The 22,732-nt window shown below is 45.1% G+C and overlaps 1 protein-coding gene and 1 long non-coding RNA gene across 2 annotated transcripts in view; both read right to left on the bottom strand.

Annotated features, from left to right (window-relative positions):
- Positions 1 to 1,259: 1,259 nt before the first annotated feature.
- On the bottom strand, positions 1,260 to 5,336 carry LOC310657425. Its single transcript, XR_014501772.1, has 2 exons — positions 3,550 to 5,336; positions 1,260 to 3,167 (listed from the first exon to the last, which is right to left on the bottom strand). It is a non-coding gene; the product is annotated as an uncharacterized lncRNA (long non-coding RNA).
- Positions 5,337 to 9,787: 4,451 nt separating this feature from the next.
- The window catches only part of SLC30A9 (solute carrier family 30 member 9), a 36,188-nt gene continuing 23,243 nt past the window's right edge, over positions 9,788 to 22,732 (bottom strand). Inside the window, exons 11-18 of the mRNA XM_083458320.1 lie at positions 21,259 to 21,394; positions 20,575 to 20,614; positions 19,647 to 19,718; positions 19,193 to 19,300; positions 16,350 to 16,515; positions 15,989 to 16,118; positions 14,482 to 14,595; positions 9,788 to 11,973 (exon numbers count right to left, since the gene is read on the bottom strand). Of these exons, the coding sequence (XP_083314446.1) occupies positions 11,929 to 11,973; positions 14,482 to 14,595; positions 15,989 to 16,118; positions 16,350 to 16,515; positions 19,193 to 19,300; positions 19,647 to 19,718; positions 20,575 to 20,614; positions 21,259 to 21,394 (811 nt within the window). The 3' untranslated portion in view covers positions 9,788 to 11,928. The remainder of the gene's footprint in view (positions 11,974 to 14,481; positions 14,596 to 15,988; positions 16,119 to 16,349; positions 16,516 to 19,192; positions 19,301 to 19,646; positions 19,719 to 20,574; positions 20,615 to 21,258; positions 21,395 to 22,732) is intronic.

Below are 22,732 nucleotides of genomic sequence, written 5' to 3'. Positions count from 1 at the left end.
CTGGGAGCCCCCTGCTTATTCCCCTCAGCCATTTGCTTGTCAGTGGAAGGGCCCGAGGTGCGAAAAAGCAGCTGCTCCCCCCCAAAAAAAAGAGTTAAGACCCGCATGGTGGTGACTTGAAACAGTTCAGAGCTGCTCTGTGTGAAATAAAAGAGCATAGTCTAAAAATACGTAAGATCTTGCAATATCAAGTTTGGGAGCTGCTGCTTGGGAGTCTTAAAAGAATAATCTGTAAATGTATAACACTTCTAGAAATAGCTTTTTTGGTTATTATTTTGGGGTTTTGTTGTTTCAAGTTCTTCCTCGGAAGTGTATTTGCCTCACAAGGCGCTCAGCAGGAGAAGAAACACACTCTTCGCAGGCAAGGTTGACACCACCACCCTCGATTTGTGTCAAATATCTCTCCCTCTTCTTGCAGCCGCCCTTGCCACATGACACCCAAGACCATTCCAGAGGGTCTCCGAACCCTCATAGCATCATAGTGTTGGAAGGGACCCTGAGAATTTTCTAGTCCAATCTCCTGCAATGCAGGTATCTCGACTAAAGCATCCATGGCTGATGGCCATCCAACCTCTGCTTTAAAACCTTCAAGGAAGAAGATTCCAGAACCTCCCGAGGGAGTCCGTTCCACTGCCATAAAGTTGTTCTTGATGTTGAATCAGAATCTCCTTTCTTGTAAATCGAAGCCATTGGTTTGGGTCCTGGTAGGCTTGGGCAGGCTTCTTCCTGGCAGGGTTGGTTGGCCAATCAGCGCCAGAGGGCCTGTTCCCAATGGCAGGGAATAAATTGAAGCCTGACTTGGAGGTCATTCCTTCTGCCTGCCTTTGCTGGATTGCTGCAGGGTTACGGGGTCTTGGCATGCGAATGCTAAGCGCTTTTAAACCTCATGGGTGTCAAGTACAGTGGTACCTCGGGTTAAGTACTTAATTCGTTCCAGGGGCCCATTCTTAACCTGAAACTTAACCTGAAGCACCACTTTAGCTAATGGGGCTTAACCTGAAGCACCACTTTAGCTAATGGGGCTTAACCTGAAGCACCACTTTAGCTAATGGGGCCTCCTGCTGCCGCCGCGCCGCCGGAGCACAATTTGTGTTCTCATCCTAAAACAAAGTTCTTAACCTGAAGTACTATTTCTAGGTTAGTGGAGTCTGTAACCTGAAGCGTATGTAACCTGAGGTATCACTGTACACACACGGCTCTCTTCCACTGGAACCTGTAAGACTTTAAAAACTGAGCTTAGCCTTAGCTGGCTCACATCCTTCCTTTATATATTTTATTTGGCTACGATGCCATCTCTGCCTATTAACATACAATCAACATTTCAGTGCCGTCCGTTTCTGAGACAAATCTGTTGTAAATCAGCAGGACACCAGGTGGCCTGATGAGAAGAGAAACACTCCCATCCTTCAAAAGTTACAGCATTTCTGCCCCGTTTGTATAGTGTTGTACGTAACACATCCGCTGCCACAATGCTAACATAGTGCAGGCCTTGGTGTATGTTTCCTGTGGTGACACTTGCTGATCTTTTTGGTGGAAAAAAAGAAGTCAGATGGAATGCATGAGTCCACGTTTGTCTACAGTATAATCTCATGATAGTGTATTTTTGTAATAAGCAGTGTGAAATCCAATATTTGTGTATGAATCCAAGTAAAAGTGTTTTGTTCGAATTATGCACACCAGAGTCACATAACAGACCTCACTGAAGCAATACCATTTGGGGTTTGCTAAGGCAACGGGTAAGCCTGGCTATTTTAATGGGAAGGGTAATCTGCAGTTTTCTACTTGGGCCCCACTCGTACATTGTGAAGTGCCACACAGAAGTTGCTTCCCTGTAGCCTAACTGGGGGTGGGAGAGGAATTGGTTTGAGCTGCTTTTTGCTGCCAGATTTGAGATCCCCAAACTTCCTGACAGCTGGGAATGCAACCTATCGGTAAGATTATGCACTGCTCTGAATTTTGTGTTGCAGCTTTGGTCCCAAAAGTACAAAAATATGCATCTTCAGCAACGACGAAAAGAGAGGATACAAAATGCATATTTTAGGAGGAAATACATTTAAAGAGTTGTGGTGCAATGAAAAAAAATTGCACATTTGATGGAAAGAGTGCATGCGATTTACATGCAGGTATTTTTTTGTGCCGTCTTTGCAATATCCATAAAAATGAGAGGGAGCAGACCTTGGCCTAGTGTTAGTCTAACCGACACAAAACTGACATAAGGTTGATCATCCATCCATCCCTAGCCTCATAGTAACATCTATAAAGAGGAACCATTTGGGTCAAGTCAAGTCTATATGATCCATGTGAATACTCTCAACTCTATATGATCCATGTGAATATTCTCAACAGGCATTACTTTTGTGGGCAAGGCTAGAGCAGCTGCTACATTCTACACAGTAAGATCTAAAGCATCCTTTAAGTGTTACTTTAGCAGTGTGTGCTCCTCCCACAAGGCTCCAGTAATGTCAGCAGAACTAGGCCACGTAAATGGGGTCAAAGATGCAGCTCCTTTCCATCCCTTCTTGGGAACTGGGGCCATGGTGTGATGTTGGCAGGTTGTCACTGAATGAGCCCATGCTATTCCAGCCTCCACACCATTGAGGCAGTGCAGGAAAGCACCATTCGCTTGGACAGTAACCATGCACTCCCGCTTCCAGTATTGCAGAAAATTGTAGCGATAAAACCTACTGCCTGCTTCCCAAAGCCTCACTGCAGCAATGCTAGCCACTCCGTTCAAAATCTTTTGAAGGTAGAATGCCTACGATATTTAAATTGGCAGCAGGCCAGTGTTTAATCCAGCTGAAGGATTCACTGTTGTGAAAGTTTGAAAATTCAGGGCAAGTGATAGACCTCAGTAGGAGAGCAGTTTCAAAAGTTTTACTGTCAAAATTGGCCATGAAATCTACTTCTCTCTCATTTAAGGTGCTCCACCCTTTAAACAGTTTGTCTGAACATTGACACTCCTTTAGCTGTCTTGGCTCTGCTCTTTTAACATTAGTGTAAACATGCACACACTCAGACACTAGAAAATACTCTTTTGGAGCTCATCTTGTACAAAACGACTCTTGCCTCCTTATTCTAACCACAGAATATATTCTCATTCACTGTTAAGGCCTTGCACTGAGAACGCAATCCCGATGCCTCAGAGCCCGCAAATAGTACAGTGGTACCTCGGGTTGATACAGGGGACACAGGTGGCGCTGTGGGTTAAAGCCTCAGTGCCTAGGGCTTGCCGATCGAAAGGTCGGCAGTTCGAATCCCCGCAGCGGGGTGCGCTCCCGCTGTTCGGTCCCAGCGCCTGCCAACCTAGCAGTTCGAAAGCACCCCTGGGTGCAAGTAGATAAATAGGGACCACTTACTAGCGGGAAGGTAAACGGCGTTTCCGTGTGCGGCTCTGGCTCGCCAGAGCAGCGATGTCACACTGGCTACGTGACCCGGAAGTGTCTTCGGACAGCGCTGGCCCTTGGCCTCTTTTGAGTGAGATGGGCGCACAACCCTAGAGTCTGTCAAGACTGGCCCGTACGGGCAGGGGTACCTTTACCTTTACCTTACCTCGGGTTACGTACTTAATTCGTTCCGGAGGTCCGTTCTTAACCTGAAACTGTTCTTAACCTGAAGCACCACTTTAGCTAATGGGGCCTCCCGCTGCCGCCAGAGCACATTTCTGTTCTCATCCTGAAGCAAAGTTCTTAACCCGAGGGAATATTTCTGGGTTAGCAGAATCTGTAACCTGAAGTGTATGTAACCTGAAGCATATGTAACCCGAGGTACCACTGTAATAGGATAACTATGGAGCCGATCATTTGCTGTCACCAGTGACGTAGCATGAGTTGCCAGTGCCCAGGGCACCACTTCCCAATAGGCTGGAAAGAAGGGCAAAAGCTTGGCAACCTACTCTAGTGGCAGCCCCGTGAGCATTAAGCACGGCGGGACGGGGGATTGCTTGGGAGCAGGTATCTTTCTAAAGCCTTTGCAGAGGATGCCCTAGCAACTGGCCCTCTCCTCAGTCATATGTGCATTTGCAATATGGAGGAAACCATGGAAGTCCCCCACCTACAACCTGAAATGATACCATCCAAGATCAGTTTTACCACTTACATACTACTTGACAAAGTCAGAACAACTTACAGTGTTGAGCTGCTGTCCCACGCCCCCCCCCCCATTCTGCAGCAATATTACCTCAGTTAAACCACATTTAGCCTTCTGTTTTACGGCACCACATCTGGTTTGGGCTTCCTCACTAGAATAGGGATAGCCGGCATATTGTGGACTACAACTCCCATCAGCCTCAGCCAGTAGCTAAGGATGAGGTGAGTTGTAGTCCTCAACAGAGCAAGATGGCTGCCTCTGCTCTAGGACCTCTACGATTATCAACACACACACACACACACACACACATATATATATATATATATATTTTCTTCCCAGTACAATTGACTGATTGCCATACCCTTTCATGGCAGCCTCTACTGTACATACAAGTGACATCAATTCCTGGGTTTGAATTCCATAGCAATTCCAATGGCCTCTGGGGAAATATGTCATTTGCCTTATTCTTTCTGAATCTTCCTCCCATTTCTGTAGCAGCTTTTGAAGCTTGTGTATCGCTTCTGCACGGACCCCAGTGCCGACATGCCTTTGCTCTGTTTTCTATGACAAAATATTTGTGGCCATACTGTGACCAAGAACTCATTACTCCTAATATTCCTCTCGTTCTCGTGTCGTCAATTCTATTAACAATTTGTCCTGTGTCAAGTAAATGAGACCTAGGGATAGACAAATTCCTGATGCTGTACAAAGTGAATAGTGTAATATAGGCTAGTATGTTTTGGTGAGGATTTCTATAGGATGTGTGAATTGTTTTCTATGTGACATCAGGCTACACCTTTCTTTTAAGGAAGTAAGTGCATAAAAGTTTAGACAACTTTTTAAAAACAGTGAATATTTTTTGATTATAAAGAGACATTTGTTACTAGAGTTTACTATTTCAAGTGTTAACTCTTATTTAAATATTGGGTTTTTATTACTACATGCCTCCATTTGTTCTGTTGCATAAGAGTGCACAATAATAATAATAAAAATAAAAACAGCCTCTGCCTTGTGTTTGGTGTGCATAATGTTTATCAAGCATTCCACAAATGGGGAGACACCGCGGAAATGGCCCGTTCTCTTGCTGCCACCTTCCGGACCTCACTTGGAGGAGCCACACAAAGGAAAGCCTTAGATGATGATCACAGGGTTTGGGTCGGTTCACATGGGGAGAGGCAGCCCTTGAGGTATTGCAGTCCTGAACCATTTAGGCTTTATAGGCCAAAGGCAGCACTCTGAATTGGGCCTGGAAACTACTGTATTTTTTGCTCTATAAGACTCACTTTTTCCTTCCTAAAAAGTAAGGGGAAATGTGTGTGCATCTTATGGAGCGAATGCAGACTGCGCAGCTATCCCAGAAGCCAGAACAGCAAGAGGGATTGCTGCTTTCACTGCACAGCGATCCCTCTTGCTGTTCTGGCTTCTGAGATTCAGATTTATTTTTTTCTTGTTTCCTCCTCAAAAAACTAAGTGCGTCTTGTGGTCTGGTGCGTCTTATAGAGTGAAAAATACGGTAATTCGCAGCCAGTGAAGTTGGGGCAGGATTGGTGCAATATGCTCAAACCATCTTGCCCCAACCTGGTCTTCGAATTGAGGTTTTCGAACCGTCTTCATCAGAGGCAGCCCAACGTTGTCCAATTCACCCGAAAGCGGTGGCAAACACCTGCAATTGGTCCCCTGCAAGGTTTGGCGGTGCAAAAATCTAATCTAGAAGTTACCAGAACATAGATAACAGAAGTTAGGCTATCCCTGTCCAGATAGGGGCGTAGCTGGGCCACCAGCCGAAGTTGATGGAAGGCACTCTGGGCCATTGAGGCCAACTGAGCCTCAAGCGACAGCAAAGGGTCCAGGAGGACCCCCAAGCTATGAACCTGCTCCTTCAGAGGAAGTGCAACCCCATCAAGAGCAGGCGATCTCCCACCCATCTGGTCTAGGGAACCACCCACTAACAGTGCCTTATCTGGACTGAGCTTCAGTTTGTTGATTCTCATTCTATCAATTACCGAGGCAAGACTGCTGGGAGTAAACACAATATCACAGTCTAAAAGTGTTTTTTGAAGGTACAGACCCCAAAATCTCCTTATGGGGGTGTCTGAATATGGCCTAAGTACCACATACTAATTTTGCTATTCAGTTCAATATATAATTTAAGGGGATTTCCTCAGTAAGCAAGTTTTTGCAGAAAGAGGGAGGTATCTGAGCTCAGGTGGGCTCAGGCTATTCACTGAAGCCCAAACAGAGGCTGCCACAACACGAGCATATCAGTTGTCGGAAATGCTATTTCATTACTCAAGCATGAGTTATGCATGTGCATTGGACTCTGACTAAACCCATGGTAAAGTGGGGTGCTTCAGAGATATATAGGGCTTAACAAAGGCCAAGTGGGATCCCTCCAAGGTCACACAAGTCAAAATGGGGAACCCTGAGTTGTTCATAGCACAGAGGCAATCCAGACATAGGAAGAAAATGGTGCAGAAAAGACTCAGCTGGAAGCAAAAGCAAGCTTAACATAATGCCATTTGAAAGATACCAGGGAGGGACAGGTCAAGAGAGTGATCCGAGGGGACTTATTTGATCCAGAAAGTTAACCCCTTAGTTATTCCCAGGTCTGCATAAAATGTGTACATGCTAATTTTTATCTGTATAGGTGCAAATCTAGGTTTCCCCCAAATTCAGCTCAGAAGTACAATGCTGTCCAAACTCACTGTCACAAGTACGGCACAACTACACTCAATGCAACCCCTTGGAAAGTGAACGGGAGTGCTGTAAATGCACATCAGACTTCATCAGCGGTCGATTTTACAACATTAAAAATATATCTGCAGATTCACCATTTTATTCCATGTCTTCAGTACACCAAATGAAGCTTGTTTGGCTAAAAAACATAAATACATATCCTGAAATTTGGTCTGGCTGCCATGATTGGTACACAGATGGGAGAAAAAGAAAAATCAAGGTGTGTCTTCATAAAATACTTTTGCATAGAAACCACATCAAATGCATTCATGAAAGCAAACCAAAAATGTGTGAAGTGGACTAGAGTCCATGAAATGGTAAGCCATTATAATAATGTGTTTTAAAGTGCCACAGGACTCTCTGTTGTTGTTTTCAAACCAAAAGCACAAAAACTTGCCAATCTAGTTAACTATACTAACTACAATACCGCACGAAAACCGGCGTTAACGGTTTTCACAGACGGTTCGGAAATATCTTGTTAAAATATTATACCCAGGAAAGATAAATTACGCTGTGACGTGCAGTATCAAAAATTTCAGGTATCATCCATCCAAAATCTCCAGAACTGCTCACAAGGTGTCATTCAAAAACTCATGGCATTGAGCCAGTATTTATGCTGTTTAGCTGCGTTTGATCATGGCCTTCAGGATTCCAATTCTCAGGTTCCGCCATTACTCCACTTGACATTCTGCTGCCTAACCCAAGGCTCTTCAGGCTTCTATAACAGAGATGTGGAATGTGTGGTTCTCCAGATGTTGTTGGATTACAGCCCCCTTCATCCCTTACTATTGGCCACGCCGGCAGGGGATGGTGCGTGTTGGCATTCCGCGACATCTTAGAGGACCACAGGTTAGCCTTGCTTGCTCTACAACATCAGAACCATCCATGGCATCAATAAAAAGGTAGGCAAAACGGACCACACCTTAACAGCTCAAAGAGCTAAGACCACAAAGCACAAGACAAACATACGAGTACCAAATACAGCCCTAGTTCTGCATACAGTCTATTAAAAAATATTCTGTAGATCTTGGGCCAGTGCTCATTGTGCATCATAAAGAACGACAACTCAAGAGAATCCCGATTAAACATTCTTTCAATTATTATGCCGGCACACAATTAATTCCATGAAAAGTGGATTGCCAGTATCAAGACTGCTCAGCATTTGCAAAAAAAAATATATGTGCAAACTTCTATTTCACAGTGATTTGGACATGAGACGCATGACCATCAGAAGATTGCTGTTCACAAATATCAGAGGGTTCCCCCCCCCCCTTATTGTTTGTTTCATTCAGATGTCAGTACAGTGGTGCCCCGCAAGACAAATGTCTCGCAAGACGGAAAACCCGCTAGAAGAAAGGGTTTTCCGTTTTCAGAGGTGCTTCGCAGGACGACTTTCTCTATGGGCTTGCTTCGCAAGACGAAAATGTCTTGCGATTCTTGAGGGTTTTTTTCGCTCCCCACCCCCTTTTTCTAAGGCGCTAAGCTGCTAATAGCCTTTTAGCAGCTAATCCGCTAATCCCTTAAGCCTTTAATAGCCGCTAAACCGCTAATAGCGCTAATCCGCTAATAGGGTTGCTTCGCAAGACGAAAAAACCGCTAGACAAAGAGACTCACGGAACGGATTAATTTCATCTTGCGAGGCTCCACTGTACTACATCAACAATCTCTTCCACGGTGAGGCATGTGCAGATACCTAAATGCAGTTGTGTGCAACTTTTTACTGCAAGCAAGGATTTGTGGAGTGGAATCTTTACCCAACAGATTAGAATAGGGATAGAATGAGCAGGGACACTTCTACCCAAGCAGACTCTCTTCTTCCCAAGGCAGGTTGAGATGTTGAGACAAGAGAGGAGCATTTATCCCATAATCCCAATGAGAGTCAAGGGTGGCCCTCATTTCAACAGCTATTCAGCCCACTCTTGGCCTATGCAAGGAGGACACTCTAGCTCAGGGGTTTCCCAAACTTGGGTCTCCAGCTGGTTTTGGACTACAACTCCCATCAACCCTATCTAGCACAACCAGTGGTCAGGGATAATGGGAACCGTAGTCCAAAAACAGTTGCAGACCCAAATTTGGGAAACCCTGCTCTAACTGCTTCCCAATCCTATCCCCTCCCAGGCACGTTTTACACCCTTGCTCAGGCATATCACTAAGAACGACCCGCCCCACACTTGGAGAACTGCTGAAGAACCAACCTTTACAGATCAGAACATGCTGTGCTGTGCTGGAGCCAACGCAGTTCAAAATATCTAGAGGGCACCAGGTTCACAAGCTCAGGAGAAGACCACTCGCCAGCAGGAGATCAAAGGCCACTACTGATGAGATCAAAGTGCACTACAAATGAGAATTCGCTGCCTATTAAAGTTTATACAGATATTTACACCTTACCTTTAAACAGAGCACTAAGTTACATTTTCAACAAACGCATTTGTAACTGTATTATTAATCTAGTATGAAGTCTAAAGCCAGCCTTGCAAGTAAGTCTGCAAAGGGTAGAAGCCCAGACAATTCATCCTGGTCTGCCTCCATTTACTTGGAACCCAAAACAAACCACTTCTTTTAAGTTTCCCTGCCCATTTGCCTGGAGGAGATTCCTACTTGCCATGTGTAACCAACTGAGTGACCATTTGCAAACCCACTGGAAGCACACTTTGCAAGGAGACAAAGCTCCCCTTGAAATTAATGTCCCTATACTTCTCTTGATCCATAAGATGCTCTCAGCAGACAGAACCATGCAATAGATGTGCATACGTAACGGAATGTTACATCTCTGTTTTAATGTGCATACCTCTTTAACCTTTGCTTCTTCTACCAGAGGTGTGTGCAGAGAAGCTCCCTGTATGCTGGAAGATGCCTGTTTGAAGTGCAAATGATTGAAAAATTGCCCATAATATAGTTTGGGGGTGAGGAGGACCCTCAGCTGCAATTAAGCATTTACTAAGAAATTGCCCTTGAGAAATCAAGATTTTAAAAAACCAAAGAGCGCCTTTACTTCTAAATTTATGTAATAAAGTTATCATTACGTACTAATTACAATATGTACATTTCTGAAACCTAAAATCCAAAACAGTACCATAAAAATGCATGCTGTTGTTAATTTTCATGTTGTCAAGAGGCCTGCTAGTTCAAAGTTACATTTACTTTTGTTACTGGCCTTTATTGGCATAAGTTACGTTTACTTTAAAATGCGACATTTTAAATTTAGAAATGAAGCCAATGCTGATCCATTTTAGTCTCCAGCACAGTTGTTTTTAAAATTATTATTATCCATATATCTTGCTTTGCACAGCAGGTTTATGTGTCGTTGTTCCACGGCACTATCAAGGCCACTGAATCTGGGGATTCAAACTTCGGGCCAAAGTCATTCCAATAAGCAACTCCTTATTTTTTAAAAGTACCTCCCTTACAACGCAACTTTACCACTGAAGTTTCGCTGGCTGGCACATGTGTGCACATCACATTTGCAGACATCAAATGGTGACACATTTCTATAAAAGTCATCACAGATCCAGGACTAAAGACGGATAAAATTGCATGACATTACCTAGCAACAACGTCAGCTTACACACCGAGTGCGGAGTGATGCATATATGTCTGTGTGAACCAGCCCCAAACCTGCATGATTCATGTTCAGTTTTAGCCTCTGCTAACGATAAAGGTTACAGTCCTCTTATACCACTTACCTGCAGAGTACATTTCCTCTGACTTTTACAAAATTCGTCCAAGTTAAATAGTGCCAGGATTGTCATCCAGCCTCAAGAGCTTACAATCTGGATTCCTGCTTCTTCCTGGCTCCCACTGCAAACAATATTCAAAGCCCCAGTACTGAACTTTCTACGTTTAAGTGAGCTGTCACTGTTTTATTCCCCATAGACGAGAAGTTTCATGTTATAAACCATAGCCTGCCATTCAGAGCGACATAAGCAGTGCAAGTTATAAATAAATATTCTGGCTGGAATCCAAATGGTTGCTTCCAATTCTGCTTCGTGCTGTTCTAGAGGGATTTTGGACTGTCTCTTCTTCTTCTTCAAAAAGCAGAGGCATTAAATTATTGTGGAGCTGTTTTTTATATATATACATAAACTACCCTCTGTTTTGAAAACAGTTTGCTGTTTAAGAAACACAAGTCTAAAGTCATCCTAGGTGTATGGAATTGGTTGCACAGTTGTTTGGATTATGGAGCCTCTTTATAAATAGCCTCAATGCATTTTAGAGCATGCTAAATGTTCCATTTCAGATGGATAATAAAACAATACCACCCTAAGATTCTGAATAGAAGGTGATGCCACCCTACAATTGCCCCCCCCCCAACCATTCCAAGTGAAACCTGCAACTTTCATCCAGGGGATTAGACTGAACTATTAGGGAGAGGCAACACAGCAGTTGGCTACAAAACAATGCCATTTCCCCCCGATTTCACGGGTAGAATATTTGCAGGCTTTGCTGGGAGCAACTATTGGACCACAACGCTAATGTAAGGAAGGAGCCATATGACAAGTTTCTATTTACTCACACACTCTCTGCACGTTTGCTCTAGAACGACGAATTGGATCACTCAAGTGGGTCTGATCAAATTGTCAAGAACCATCAAAACACTACAAGGAGGAAGGTTACCAGCTCATGATACTGGGAGAAAGGACAGAATTCTCATTACGTTCATAACATGAAAAGCCAGAGAAGGCTACAGAATTGGAACACAGCCATTTGACTCAAGGAGGGGCGAAGCCTTTAAAATTGGGCATAGAACTCTAATATACGCTTAAGAATAGCAGCTGCATCAGAGCTAGTGTGCAAATGAGATACAGAACCTTGGTCTAGGGCAGCAAATATATAGTGTGCATTTTCAGAAACTGACATTTCAATAACTTATTTAAATTAAAAGTTTCTAGTCCCAAATATTCCTCCCCGCTACGCTTTCACGCGGCAACCAGCTGTCCTGGAAAACCAGTTCAAAGGAAGCCGTTCACTCCAGGAGGAAAACCAGCACCGAGAGAATCGGAAAGCTTAAATGTGACGACATCTTTTGAGATCCCGGCAGTTTCGGATGCTGCTCCGTTTCCTCAGCTCGGCCGATCCGGAAGACTTTAAAAGCTGCTTCCGTGAAGACTACAATATTTCCAGATCCACGTGGCGCACCTCAGGATTCAATTTCTGAAACGAAAACCATAATGCTTTTAAACAAGCACGTGGGAAGAATGTCCACACTGCACCATGGATCAAATCTTGGATTGGAGTTGAGGCAAGGACCCGAGTTCAGAGCTCTGCTCAGAGGCTCTCTTGGCAGCCTGGAGTGATTCACCTCCCCAGGCTGAGGAGAGGATAAAAAGGGAGAATCCCGTGTACACGGTCCCGAGCTCCCTGGAAGAAGCGTGTGATCAGTACTGAACACATGCAAAATAAATCATTCGGATTTAACATTTTATTATTCCATCCTGTCTCTGAGGAGCTCAGGGTGCTTTCCATGGTCTTCTTGGACACTCACATTACCATGAAAAACTTTACAGAAATATTGCAAAATTAATGAATGTTAGAAGGATACTGGAATGATGTTATATGGTTTTAGCAGAAAGGTGATAAAGAATTAAGCAAAAACTGATTGTTAATGGGCTAAATTGGAAAATTTAAAAGTTAGATTAGGTGAAGACAAATCATAGAACAAAAAATTGAGAAAGAGGGAAGGGATTTGCTGAATTAGTTAATTTGAACTAGAATACAAAAAAGGGAGGTGTGAGGAAGTCGAGGAAATAAGTAAATGAAAGATTATGATAAGGAATCGGGATGTGTTTTTTTCTTCTTTTTATTAGGCTATTTTGATGTATTGTTCTTTTTTCTTTTTCCTTTCTTACTTTTGATGTATTGTTTGTAAAAACTTTTCATTGTGTCTGTTTTTCTTTACACTTTTTTTTTCTGTAACCAAAAAACTTTTAATAAATATCTTTTTAAAAAATAATAATGAAAAACTGCCTGCGAAGTGAAGAGATAACGACTGACCAGAGGCCATATAACACGTTCCACAACTGAGCAGGGACCTGAATCCAGGTCTTCTCCTTCCAAATTCAACACTCAACTCACTGCTCCACTTTTGTCCTCGTGGACTTGCTGATTACGTTTCTGGGCAAGTAGAATCATAGAAGAGTTGGAAGGGAATCTAAACTAAAGCCCTCATGAACGTGAACAACCAATTCTTGATGTAGGCATCCTCAGCTACTTCTTCTGAAGCGTTCCCTTCCATCGCAGTGGGGCTTCTTCAGGAGGCTGTTCCCAAAATGAGGTGGCCAGAGAAGCCAAGACAAGAGCCTTGAGGCCAGTCATGGGGAACCTCCAGCCTGTGGGCTTCTCTCATTCTGTACCTTAGGGCTCTTCCCAGGCCACACACCATCTCTGTACAGTGGTGCCTCGCAAGATGAAATTAATTCGTTCTGCGAGTCTCTTCGTCTAGCGGTTTTTTCGTCTTGCGAAGCAACCCTATTAGCGGCTTAGCGCTATTAGCGGTTTAGCGGTTATTAAAGGCTTAGCGGATTAGCTGCTAAAAGGCTATTAGCGGTTTAGCGGCTTAGAAAAAGGGGGTGGGGAGTGAAAAAAAATCTCAAGACTCGCAAGACATTTTCGTCTTGCAAAGCAAGCCCATAGGGAAATTCGTCCTGCGAAGCGCATCAAAAAACGGAAAACCCTTTCGTCTAGTGGGTTTTCCGTCTTGCGAGGCATTCGTCTTGCGGGGCACCACTGTACTCTCTGCCTGGCTGGAAGGTGTCCCTGAACTTTGATCAAGCATCTTTCTTTGCCTGGCTTTTGGAGGTAGGGCAACTACTGTATTTATCGCTCCATAAGACGCACTTTTTTCCTCTTAAAATCTAAGGGGAAATGTCTGTGCGTCTTATGGAGCAAATGTGTGGTCCTTTGGACTGGGGGGCGGGGGAGAACCCGGGCTTCCCCCGCCAGCCCCGACAAGCTCCTGAGCAGCTCTGGGGTAGCCCGTGAAGCCTCCGCAGGGCAGCGGGGAGCCTTCATCCCACTGCCCTGGGGAGGCTTCGCGCGGCTATCCCTGGCTTTTGCGGGATGTGGGGGAAGGGACAGAGCAAGGCTCTCTCACTTCCCCCACCTCCCGCAAGAGCCCCAAAGAGCCACGCTCCCTTTAAAGAGCTGCGCGGAGTGTGTGTGTGTGGCTCTTGGGGGCTTTTCCCCGAGGAGGGCTGCCCTTTTCCCTCCACGGGGAAAAGCCCGCAAGCGCCGCACACACGCTCCACGCGGCTCATGAAAGGGAGCGCTGAGCAGAGCCTGGGATGCATACAGGCTCTGCTCAGCGCTCCCTTTAAGTAATTCCCCCCCTTTGAATTCCCCCCCCCTAAAAAAAAGTAGGTGCGCCTTATGGTCAGGTGCACCTTATGGAGCGAAAAATACGGTAGCTTGCTTTTGCATCTGGCCCACCACCGATGTGCGGCCCCCAGAATGTTGTCCATAAGGGAATGTTAGCCCCTGGACAGAAACAGGGTTCCCATCCCTGCTCTGGGTCTTTGTTTACAACGTATTAACCACCCGTGAACCTGAAATGGGTGTATTAGCCTAACAGAGCCTCCATTACAGAAGGAGAGCATTTCCCACCAAGGCTGGTTTGGCAAAGAAGTACTTCTCCTTCTCCCTTCTCACCAGCCAAACTCTTACCTTCAGCTCCTTCTCAAGCCGGTCGACTTCTGCCCCTAGCGTGTCAATTATATTTTCGCCATGTTTCAGCATGAAATTCTCTAATTCTTCAGGAGTCGTCACCTGCTGGATTTCCTGCCGTGAAGTTAAGCAAGCGAGCTTTAAAAAGTGGCAAGGGGGAAAGAACAAATATGCTTTCCGATCTTGTAAACGCAAAGACTTTTTCATGTAACGGGTCATGCCATGCCTCAAAAAATGGGAGCATGAACCTATTTTCACTAACTGCTTAAACTCAGTGTTGGCGCAGAACTGGACTGTCAGCAGGCAGTGATATCTATTAACTGGCTATATTCATGTTATGTGTATTCCAAGTTTGTGAGCGGGTGCAGAAAATCCACAGAGCTAAGGACCCTTGAGAATCTCAGGCTTTTATTTTTTTTTTAAAAAAAGCAGGTTTCTAATGCTTACAGGTGCAAGGTTAAGCTTCAAAGTCTACAGGCCGCCTGGTGAAATCTCCAAAGCCAGAATTTTATTTGAACTTTTGGTAGGGAGATGATAAAGCATGGGCAGCTTGAAGTCCTTCTCCAGAAATGCAGAAACATGCTTACAACCACTAAGAAGAGGAACACAAACTTGCTTAAACTGCACTACTCACTCAGGCTGCAGAATCCTCTCTGCAGAATATGAATTAGCTTAGCATAGCTTTCTGTTTAACTAGATGTTACAAGTAGACCCCATTATTATACACCGTTTACAATATCCTTCATTTTTAAGAACACACTTCTTAGAAGTTAACAAGGCTTCCTTTTAAAAACACACACACACACAAAAGGATAAGTTTTATGGTGATGAAAACCATACCATGTTAAAAACTGAATTATCAGAGCATAACTAAATACAAAGGACACGATCCAGGCAAAAGTTAGCCTTTTACATTCCATTTGTTTTAACTTTCCTAGAGCTGAATGTCTGTGAACATTCTAAGGCATCACATCAGCTCAGCCAAAAAATAATACCCTTCTTATTAACGTAGGATTAAACAATTCCTCATTTATGTTGTTGTGAGCTGTGAAGTAAAGCTACATTGTAAATAATTCCCTGTTGTATTTACAGTGGAACCTCAGTTGTCAAACGTCTCTGTTGACAAACGTTTCGGCTTTCGAACGCCAAAAACCCAGAAGTAACTGCTTCAGTTTTTGAACGATTTTAGGAAGCTGAACATGCCACGCGGCTTCCGTTTTGAGTTTCCCTATTTGTACTGAGGCTTCCGCTTTCAGTTTTTGAATGTTTTGGAAGTCGAACGGTCTTGTGGAACAGATTACATTCAAAAACCGAGGTTCCACTGTACTTGTCAAAAGAGTTCTGCGCCAGGTTTCCACATGAAAGCCCATAAGGCAGATTTGTATACAGCCTATAAACTTTATAGAGGAATTGTGTATAAATACAAAGTACATATACCACTGATTTCGGGTTTTTTAAGTGCACTTAAGAAAAACTACTGAAAACAACCACGCGTATTTATGCATACCTGTAGCAGCTGTTCAATGTCTTGTTTCTCCAGGTAAGACCGAGTAACAACCCGTCCATCAAAGTCGACTTCTGCTTTGAATCTCACTTTACTCATTCCCATATCTGTGGCTTTAACATCATGAATGGCTCTGAGATAAATATTTTGTAGGATGTGGTGGGACAAAGCAAAAACAATTAGGCGTTTCGAGCTGCCCAAGCAAACGGCCACATGACCCAAAACTGGCTTTCTTCCCATAAAAATAAATAAATTCCAAAGTTAACTTGAAAGAAGAACTCATCATTCCACCCATTACATGCTCTGTCTTTATTGTTGATGGGCTTTGCCATCAAAGAGGTCCTTCCCCACCCAACTCTCTTACCTTACAGCAGGATCACTTTCCAGTAACTCTGTAAGTTTCTGTAGATGGTCAGGTTGGATGGATCTTCCCAGCAGAGCTTCAGTGTTGGTGTAAATAAGGAAGGCAGATACAGCTCCCAGCAGTGTCCCCACACCAAGGGACCCCAGGCTGTCGTAGTATGGGTTACCTGAAAGGATACACACAGACACAAATTCATTTCTCAAAAAGGAATGCTGTTTTGTGCCTTCTCCATTTCTCTTGGTGGAGATGATCACTTAGGATGAAGCTAGCCACGCTATGCTGCGCTCACACTTTTCGCTACGTAACCTGATGTCGTGGATTGGTTGCATAGCTGTCAACCATCCCTTATTTGGCGGGAAAGTCCCTTATCCCAGCGCTGTGTCCCGCTGCTGTCCCTTATTGATGATGTCCCTTAAATTTCCCGGGTTTCAAAGGAAGCAGCTTCTCTCCCTCCCTCCCTGTCGGCCAGGGAGGAGGGAGGCTCCAGCTGTGTTGCTTGGCTGCGTTGCTCACCCAATAAGGAGCCTGAGAATGACTGGGAGGTGGAGCTTGCATGCCTTGTGCCGATCACATCGGCCGCATTGCCTGGGGACTCGCCTTTGCTCAGCGCTTCCCAGCGGAGAGGAAACGGTGGTTTTCCTTGTTGCATCCCCTTTGCCGGGTTGCTGCGCTGTGGGAACCACCACTTGAGGCTTCGTTTGGCTGCTGTCTGGGCTTTCTGCCTTTGGCTTGGAGGAGCTCAGAAGTTGAACATACCTGTGCTTGGAAAATCCCTTATTTTTGAGGCTGCTGGCTCCTTATTTTCAAATCTATAAGTTGACAGCTATGATTGGTTGGGTGCAGAGGAATGATGGGAAGAACTAGCTGGGGAAACACCAAGGCAAGAAGGCTTAGAGCATAGCTGTCAACTTTTCCCTTTTCTTGTGAGGAATCCTATTCGAAATAAGGGAATTTCCCTTTAAAAAAGGGAAACGTTGACAGCTATGGCTCAGAGCCCGGGGACTGGTGGCGGGAGAACGATGAGTGGGCAGAGGGAAAAGACTGGGGAGGGAAGAGGTACTGGAAGCTGAAGAGGCAACAGGGCTTAGTGAGCTGGGAGAGTATGTGGCAGAGAGGAGCCTAGAACCAGAGGCAGAAGCTGAAGCAGAGGAGGAGGGAGGCCAAGAGGCAGAGGGGAGTCTGACTGGTGAAGACTCACAGGTGTCTGCAACAAGCTCCCCTCCCCGCTTATCTCCCAGGACCAGAAGATTCATGAAACGGGTGGAGGAGAGGTTGGCTTCATACAGGCACAGTCTCCAATTGCTTGGAGGAAACCCTGGAGAGGAGGGAACTTAGATGGCTGTGTGGAGGTGGGGACTTTCACTCTCAGCAACTGATCCTACTAGCCCAGTAGGGGCTAGACCTACTGGGGATGAGCTTCCACGGTCATTAGACCTGACACCCCAACAAGTCTGTGCAGACTGCATTCTTGCTAAAAAAAAGTTAACTCCAACTTGTACAGTGTGATTTACTGCTGGCTTGCTCCCAACACCACGTAATGGATGGGACAAGAGCGACGAATGTAAGTTACAGTATTATGTAATTCACACATATAGAAGTCATCACTAACCAGAAGAGTGAGGAGGGAGTTAAGGTAGGTAGAAGCAGAAATGGCCAATTAAGGTCTCCATTTAATTAAAATTGCTCTAACCCGCTCTTTGGAGCATCTCCACCCCCATCGTTCTGCCTGGACACTGAGGTCCAGCACCGAGGGCCTTCTGGCAGTTCCCTCACTGCAAGAAGCCAAGTTACAGGGAACCAGGCAGAGGGCCTTTTTGGTAGTGGCACCCGCCCTGTGGAACACCCTCCCACCAGATGTCAAAGAGAACAACAACTACCAAACATTTAGAAGACATCTGAAGGCAGCCCTGTTTAGGGAAGCATTTAATGTTTGATGTATTACTGTATTTTAATATTTGGTTGGAAGCCGCCCAGAGTGGCTGGGGAAGCCCAGCCAGATGGGCGGGGTATAAATAAATTATTATTATTATTATGGAGAAAAAGTTGTATTAATCATGATCAATAATCATGCTTAAAAAAACACACACAGCCAAGATAGCCCCTGCCCACAGACTTACAGTCTAAAAGTCATGACAAAAAAGGAAAAATGCATGAGAATGGAAGAGCAAAACTAGCATGCTGTTAGAAGATTGCACAAGACCAGTGGGGTTCTAGACTAGCCTTGACCCCCAACGTACAATTTTTCTATGTGCAAGGGTTTTACAGAAGCAGGATTCAAATCTCCAACCTGCAGCACTCCAGTCCAAGAAAGTTTTGTCTACTTATCCTCAGTTTGTTTTAAGCACTTGACTATTACTGGGGGGTTTTTTTGCCAATTGCCTTAGAAGAAGATTAGCTTCTTCTAACTTGCCCACATGGGACGCGGGTGGCGCTGTGGGTTAAAGCCTCAGTGCCTAGGGCTTGCCGATCGAAAGGTCGGCGGTTCGAATCCCCGCGGCAGGGTGCGCTCCCGTTGTTCGGTCCCAGCGCCCGCCAACCTAGCAGTTCGAAAGCACTCTCGGGTGCAAGTAGATAAATAGGGACCGCTTACTAGCGGGAAGGTAAACGGCGTTTCTGTGTGCGGCTCTGGCTCGCCAGAGCAGCGATGTCACGCTGGCCACGTGACCCGGAAGTGTCTCCGGACAGCGCTGGCCCTTGGCCTCTTTGAGTGAGATGGGTGCACAACCCTAGAGTCTGTCAAGACTGGCCCGTACGGGCAGGGGTACCTTTACCTTTACCTTTAACTTGCCCTACTTGCAAGTAAGAAGAAAATTCTGCCAGGACTCACTCATAGAAAGGCTTACCTGTAAGAGAAGTCAGACCCATACAAGTAGCAGCTAACGTCACACCCAGAACTGCTGCGGTATCTTCTAACAACACAACATTTGTGCTGGGATCACGAGCCTGCATGACTGAAGATTGAACATGGGTGCAACAGTGAGGTACTGATGTAGCCACACAAGAGTTAAACAAATGAAAACTTGCCAAAGCTTTTAATAAAGTGTTTGCTGCAAAGTAGAGTTAAATGTTGATAATGTTTTAAAATATGATTCTACGTACATCTCAGAGTTCAGTAGTTATTATTTCCTTGGTAGCAACAAATTTCAGGAAGCACTAATGAACGAAAAGGCTTTTCTTCCCATTTATGAACAATACAGGAGACATTAAGCTGTACAAATTCAAAATAAGTAAAAACGAAACCATAACAGCTTCTTGCTATGTTTTACAAAATGAGTAAATTCATCTCATGTTACGTACCATATTGGTAGAAGGATACATCTCTGGCCCGAGCGCTCCTTCGAATTTCATTTATAGCTACAAGAAGAGTAGCTGGAATAAAAGCAGTGAAATAATTGTTTCAGTAAGAGAAAGAACACAAGGGAAACATTTCAACTCCTGATGAAAAGACAATGATATCGGGTAAAACAGCAAAGGAAATACAATATAAGAAATAAAAGAAGCAAGGGAAACATGAGTAAAAATCATACAGCATACAGTGCACTGCAATTGCTACAACAGGCAAATAATAATAATAAAGTGGTCCACTATCAGCAAACTTTCAAATGAGGGGGGAGTTGGGGAACCACTGCTCTAGACTAAGTGAGTTAAGATATCCAGTTCAGATTGGCTTAACTGCCTGCAACTAAGGTTCTATATCCAATTCTTGCTTGTGACTTGAAGGCCGACTTGAGATGAGCCTAAGAATTTTGGAGCCGAGCCTAAGAAACCACCCTCTGAATTGCAGATTTCCATGCCAATATCAGAGACTTGCTTTTTTCATCTGGTCTCTTTCAAAAGATGTTTGCTGTGCAATCCGAGAAGCCCATCGACAAAAATCCCCTCTCATAGCACCAGCTGTGCATTTCTTTGCATCAAGTTCTTTAACTTAAGTGATTTGATCAGCACACCTAGATGCCAAATCACAAGTTTTATTTATAGATTTAAAAAACGCCCTCCGTGTCAGAAGTTAGGTGGGTGAGGCAAGCAGGAGTTTCATCCCGTAGGACACACACACACACACACACACAGCACTTTAGATTTGCATGCTAAAGAGTTAAACTATAATAGCTTGAAATGTTATATGCTTAATTTTGTATGCTCACTTAGGAGCAAGTTCAAGCCTTTAAAAAAACTATTAATGCATCAGCAAAGTAATGGCAAAGTAATAATTCACTGGAATACATACCTCCTTCAGACACCAGTGATCCTGCTAAAATACAATAAGCCTAGAAGTAATAGGGGAGAATGTAGTTATACAGTAGAATGCCTTGGGGGGAAACAGTAGTTTGGTTTTTTTTTTCAGAAATAAAAAACAACTTCCTATATTGTGAGACAAGACTGAAGCAGAAGAGCCAAAATATTAAAATTGTAGTAATCTCAAGAAGCACTCTAGTCTCCTGACTCATAGGCTAAGGGCCAGGACTGTGTTTTGCCAAACTGGTCAGACTATGACAATGGTGATACTCTGTAGCAGTAGTGACTTCCTGGTTTTGAAGCACACGTAACTCAGGCATACCATAATATGCAACACTACTGACATCTTGCATCCAAAATCAAAATTTTATTGCATAAAAAAAAAGAGGAGACCTAGCAGTAAGGCATGGTCTCTGTCTTTACAGCCTGAAAACATGCCCTACTTCTTACCTCAAGATCAAGATGGATTGCTTTTTCTGCAGCCCAAATGCTGCCAGGTTACCCCTTCCCCTGCCTTCCCCCCCAAAATAAAAGAAGTTATCAAACACAGCAAGGCGAGCTCCACAAATACTACCCGCTGTCTGTGTCCAACGCTGCTGTTCTGCTAGCACAGCGGGCTAACGATATTAAACTTCACTAAAGCACTGTAAACTTTCAAAAGACAATGACAACTCACCCAAAGAAGAGATTCTATGGGCTGAGGATTCATCAGACCTATGATGCCGTGATACCATGAAAGCCCTGCGCCCATCATGAAAATGCCAACGCCACTGATGAGGGATGCAATGTAGCGCATGTTGGTGAAGCCATATCTGGATGGAGATTTGGGAGCGGGAGGAGAGAGAGAGAGAGAGTGTGCAATATTTGCATACAAAACTCCTTTGTATGGAGTCAGACCATTGGTCCACCTAAGTCTGGACTGTATCTATACTGAAAAGCAGCCAGCTCTCTAGGGCATGGCTAGGCAAACAAAGGCCCAGGGGCCGGATCCAGCCCAGTCGCCTTTTAATTCCGGCCGGCGGACGGTCCGGGAATCAGTGTGTTTTTACATGAGTATAATGTGCCCTTTTATTTAAAATGCACCATTCCTCCTCTGCCCAGTCCCGGACACCAACGCACCCAAAACCACTATCTCTGTGATGCCATTCTCAGTAATCTTGGCTGCATCACAGTCGCTGTGGAGGCTAAAGAGTGTGTCTGTGCAAGAAAGGGGGAGAGCGAGTTTGTGTGTACATGCACAGGAGAGGAAGGTGTGTGCCTGTGTGCGCATTTCTGCAGTGGCGTAGCGTGGGGGGTGCAGGGGGGGCCGGCCGCACCGGGCGCAACATCGGGGGGGGGGGGCGCGCTCGCACTCGCAGCTCTCTGCCCCTACCTGGCTCACTCACTCTCTCTCACTGCAGTGCTGGCTGTGCGAATCCGATCCGAGCCGCCGGGTCGCCGCCCACTGTGGAGGGGAGGGTACCAGGCGTGCGGTGCGATGCGGTGCGGAGAGAGAGCGAGGGACTATCTGGGGGAGGGACAGTGCAGCAGAGGGGGGCGCAAATTACTTGCCTTGCCCCGGGTGCTGACAACCCACGCTACGCCACTGCATTTCTGTGTTAAAACGTGTATGTAAATAGATATGCGATGGACTCCAGCGAAGGACTTGCCCACTGCTGGGTCTGGCTTGCCCTGCGGTATGGGACCCCCTGATTACCTGCTGTCATATATCAGCCTTGAAAGCAACGTGGCTGTCTGTCCCTGTCATACAAGAAAAAGCAGAAACCTGATGTCTCCCCATGTTTTGGAGCCTGCTGGGTAGCTAAAAATCGTATCGGCTCTCATGTATTTTGAGGGTGTTTAAAAAAACAAAAACAAAGCCCTAATTAAGTGGGGTGTGGGGGATTCCCTGGTCCTGAATGGGGTAACTGTGCCCCTGAAGAACCAGGTGCGCAGCCTGGGAGTCATTTTGGACTCACAGCTGTCCATGGAGGTGCAGGTTAATTCTGTGTCCAGGGCGGCTGTCTACCAGTTCCACCTGGTATGCAGGCTAAGACCCTACATGCCCGCCGACTGTCTTGCCAGAGTGATGCATGCTCTAGTTATCTCCCGCTTGGACTACTGCAATGCGCTCTAAGTGGGGCTACCTTTGAAGGTGACCCAGAAACTGC

Source organism: Podarcis tiliguerta (assembly GCF_965153285.1).
Source record: "Podarcis tiliguerta genome assembly, chromosome: 9".
NCBI classification, from domain to species: Eukaryota; Metazoa; Chordata; class Lepidosauria; order Squamata; family Lacertidae; genus Podarcis; species Podarcis tiliguerta.
Note: the sequence above shows the minus strand (reverse complement) of the source record. Positions and strands in the feature narration are given on the sequence as shown.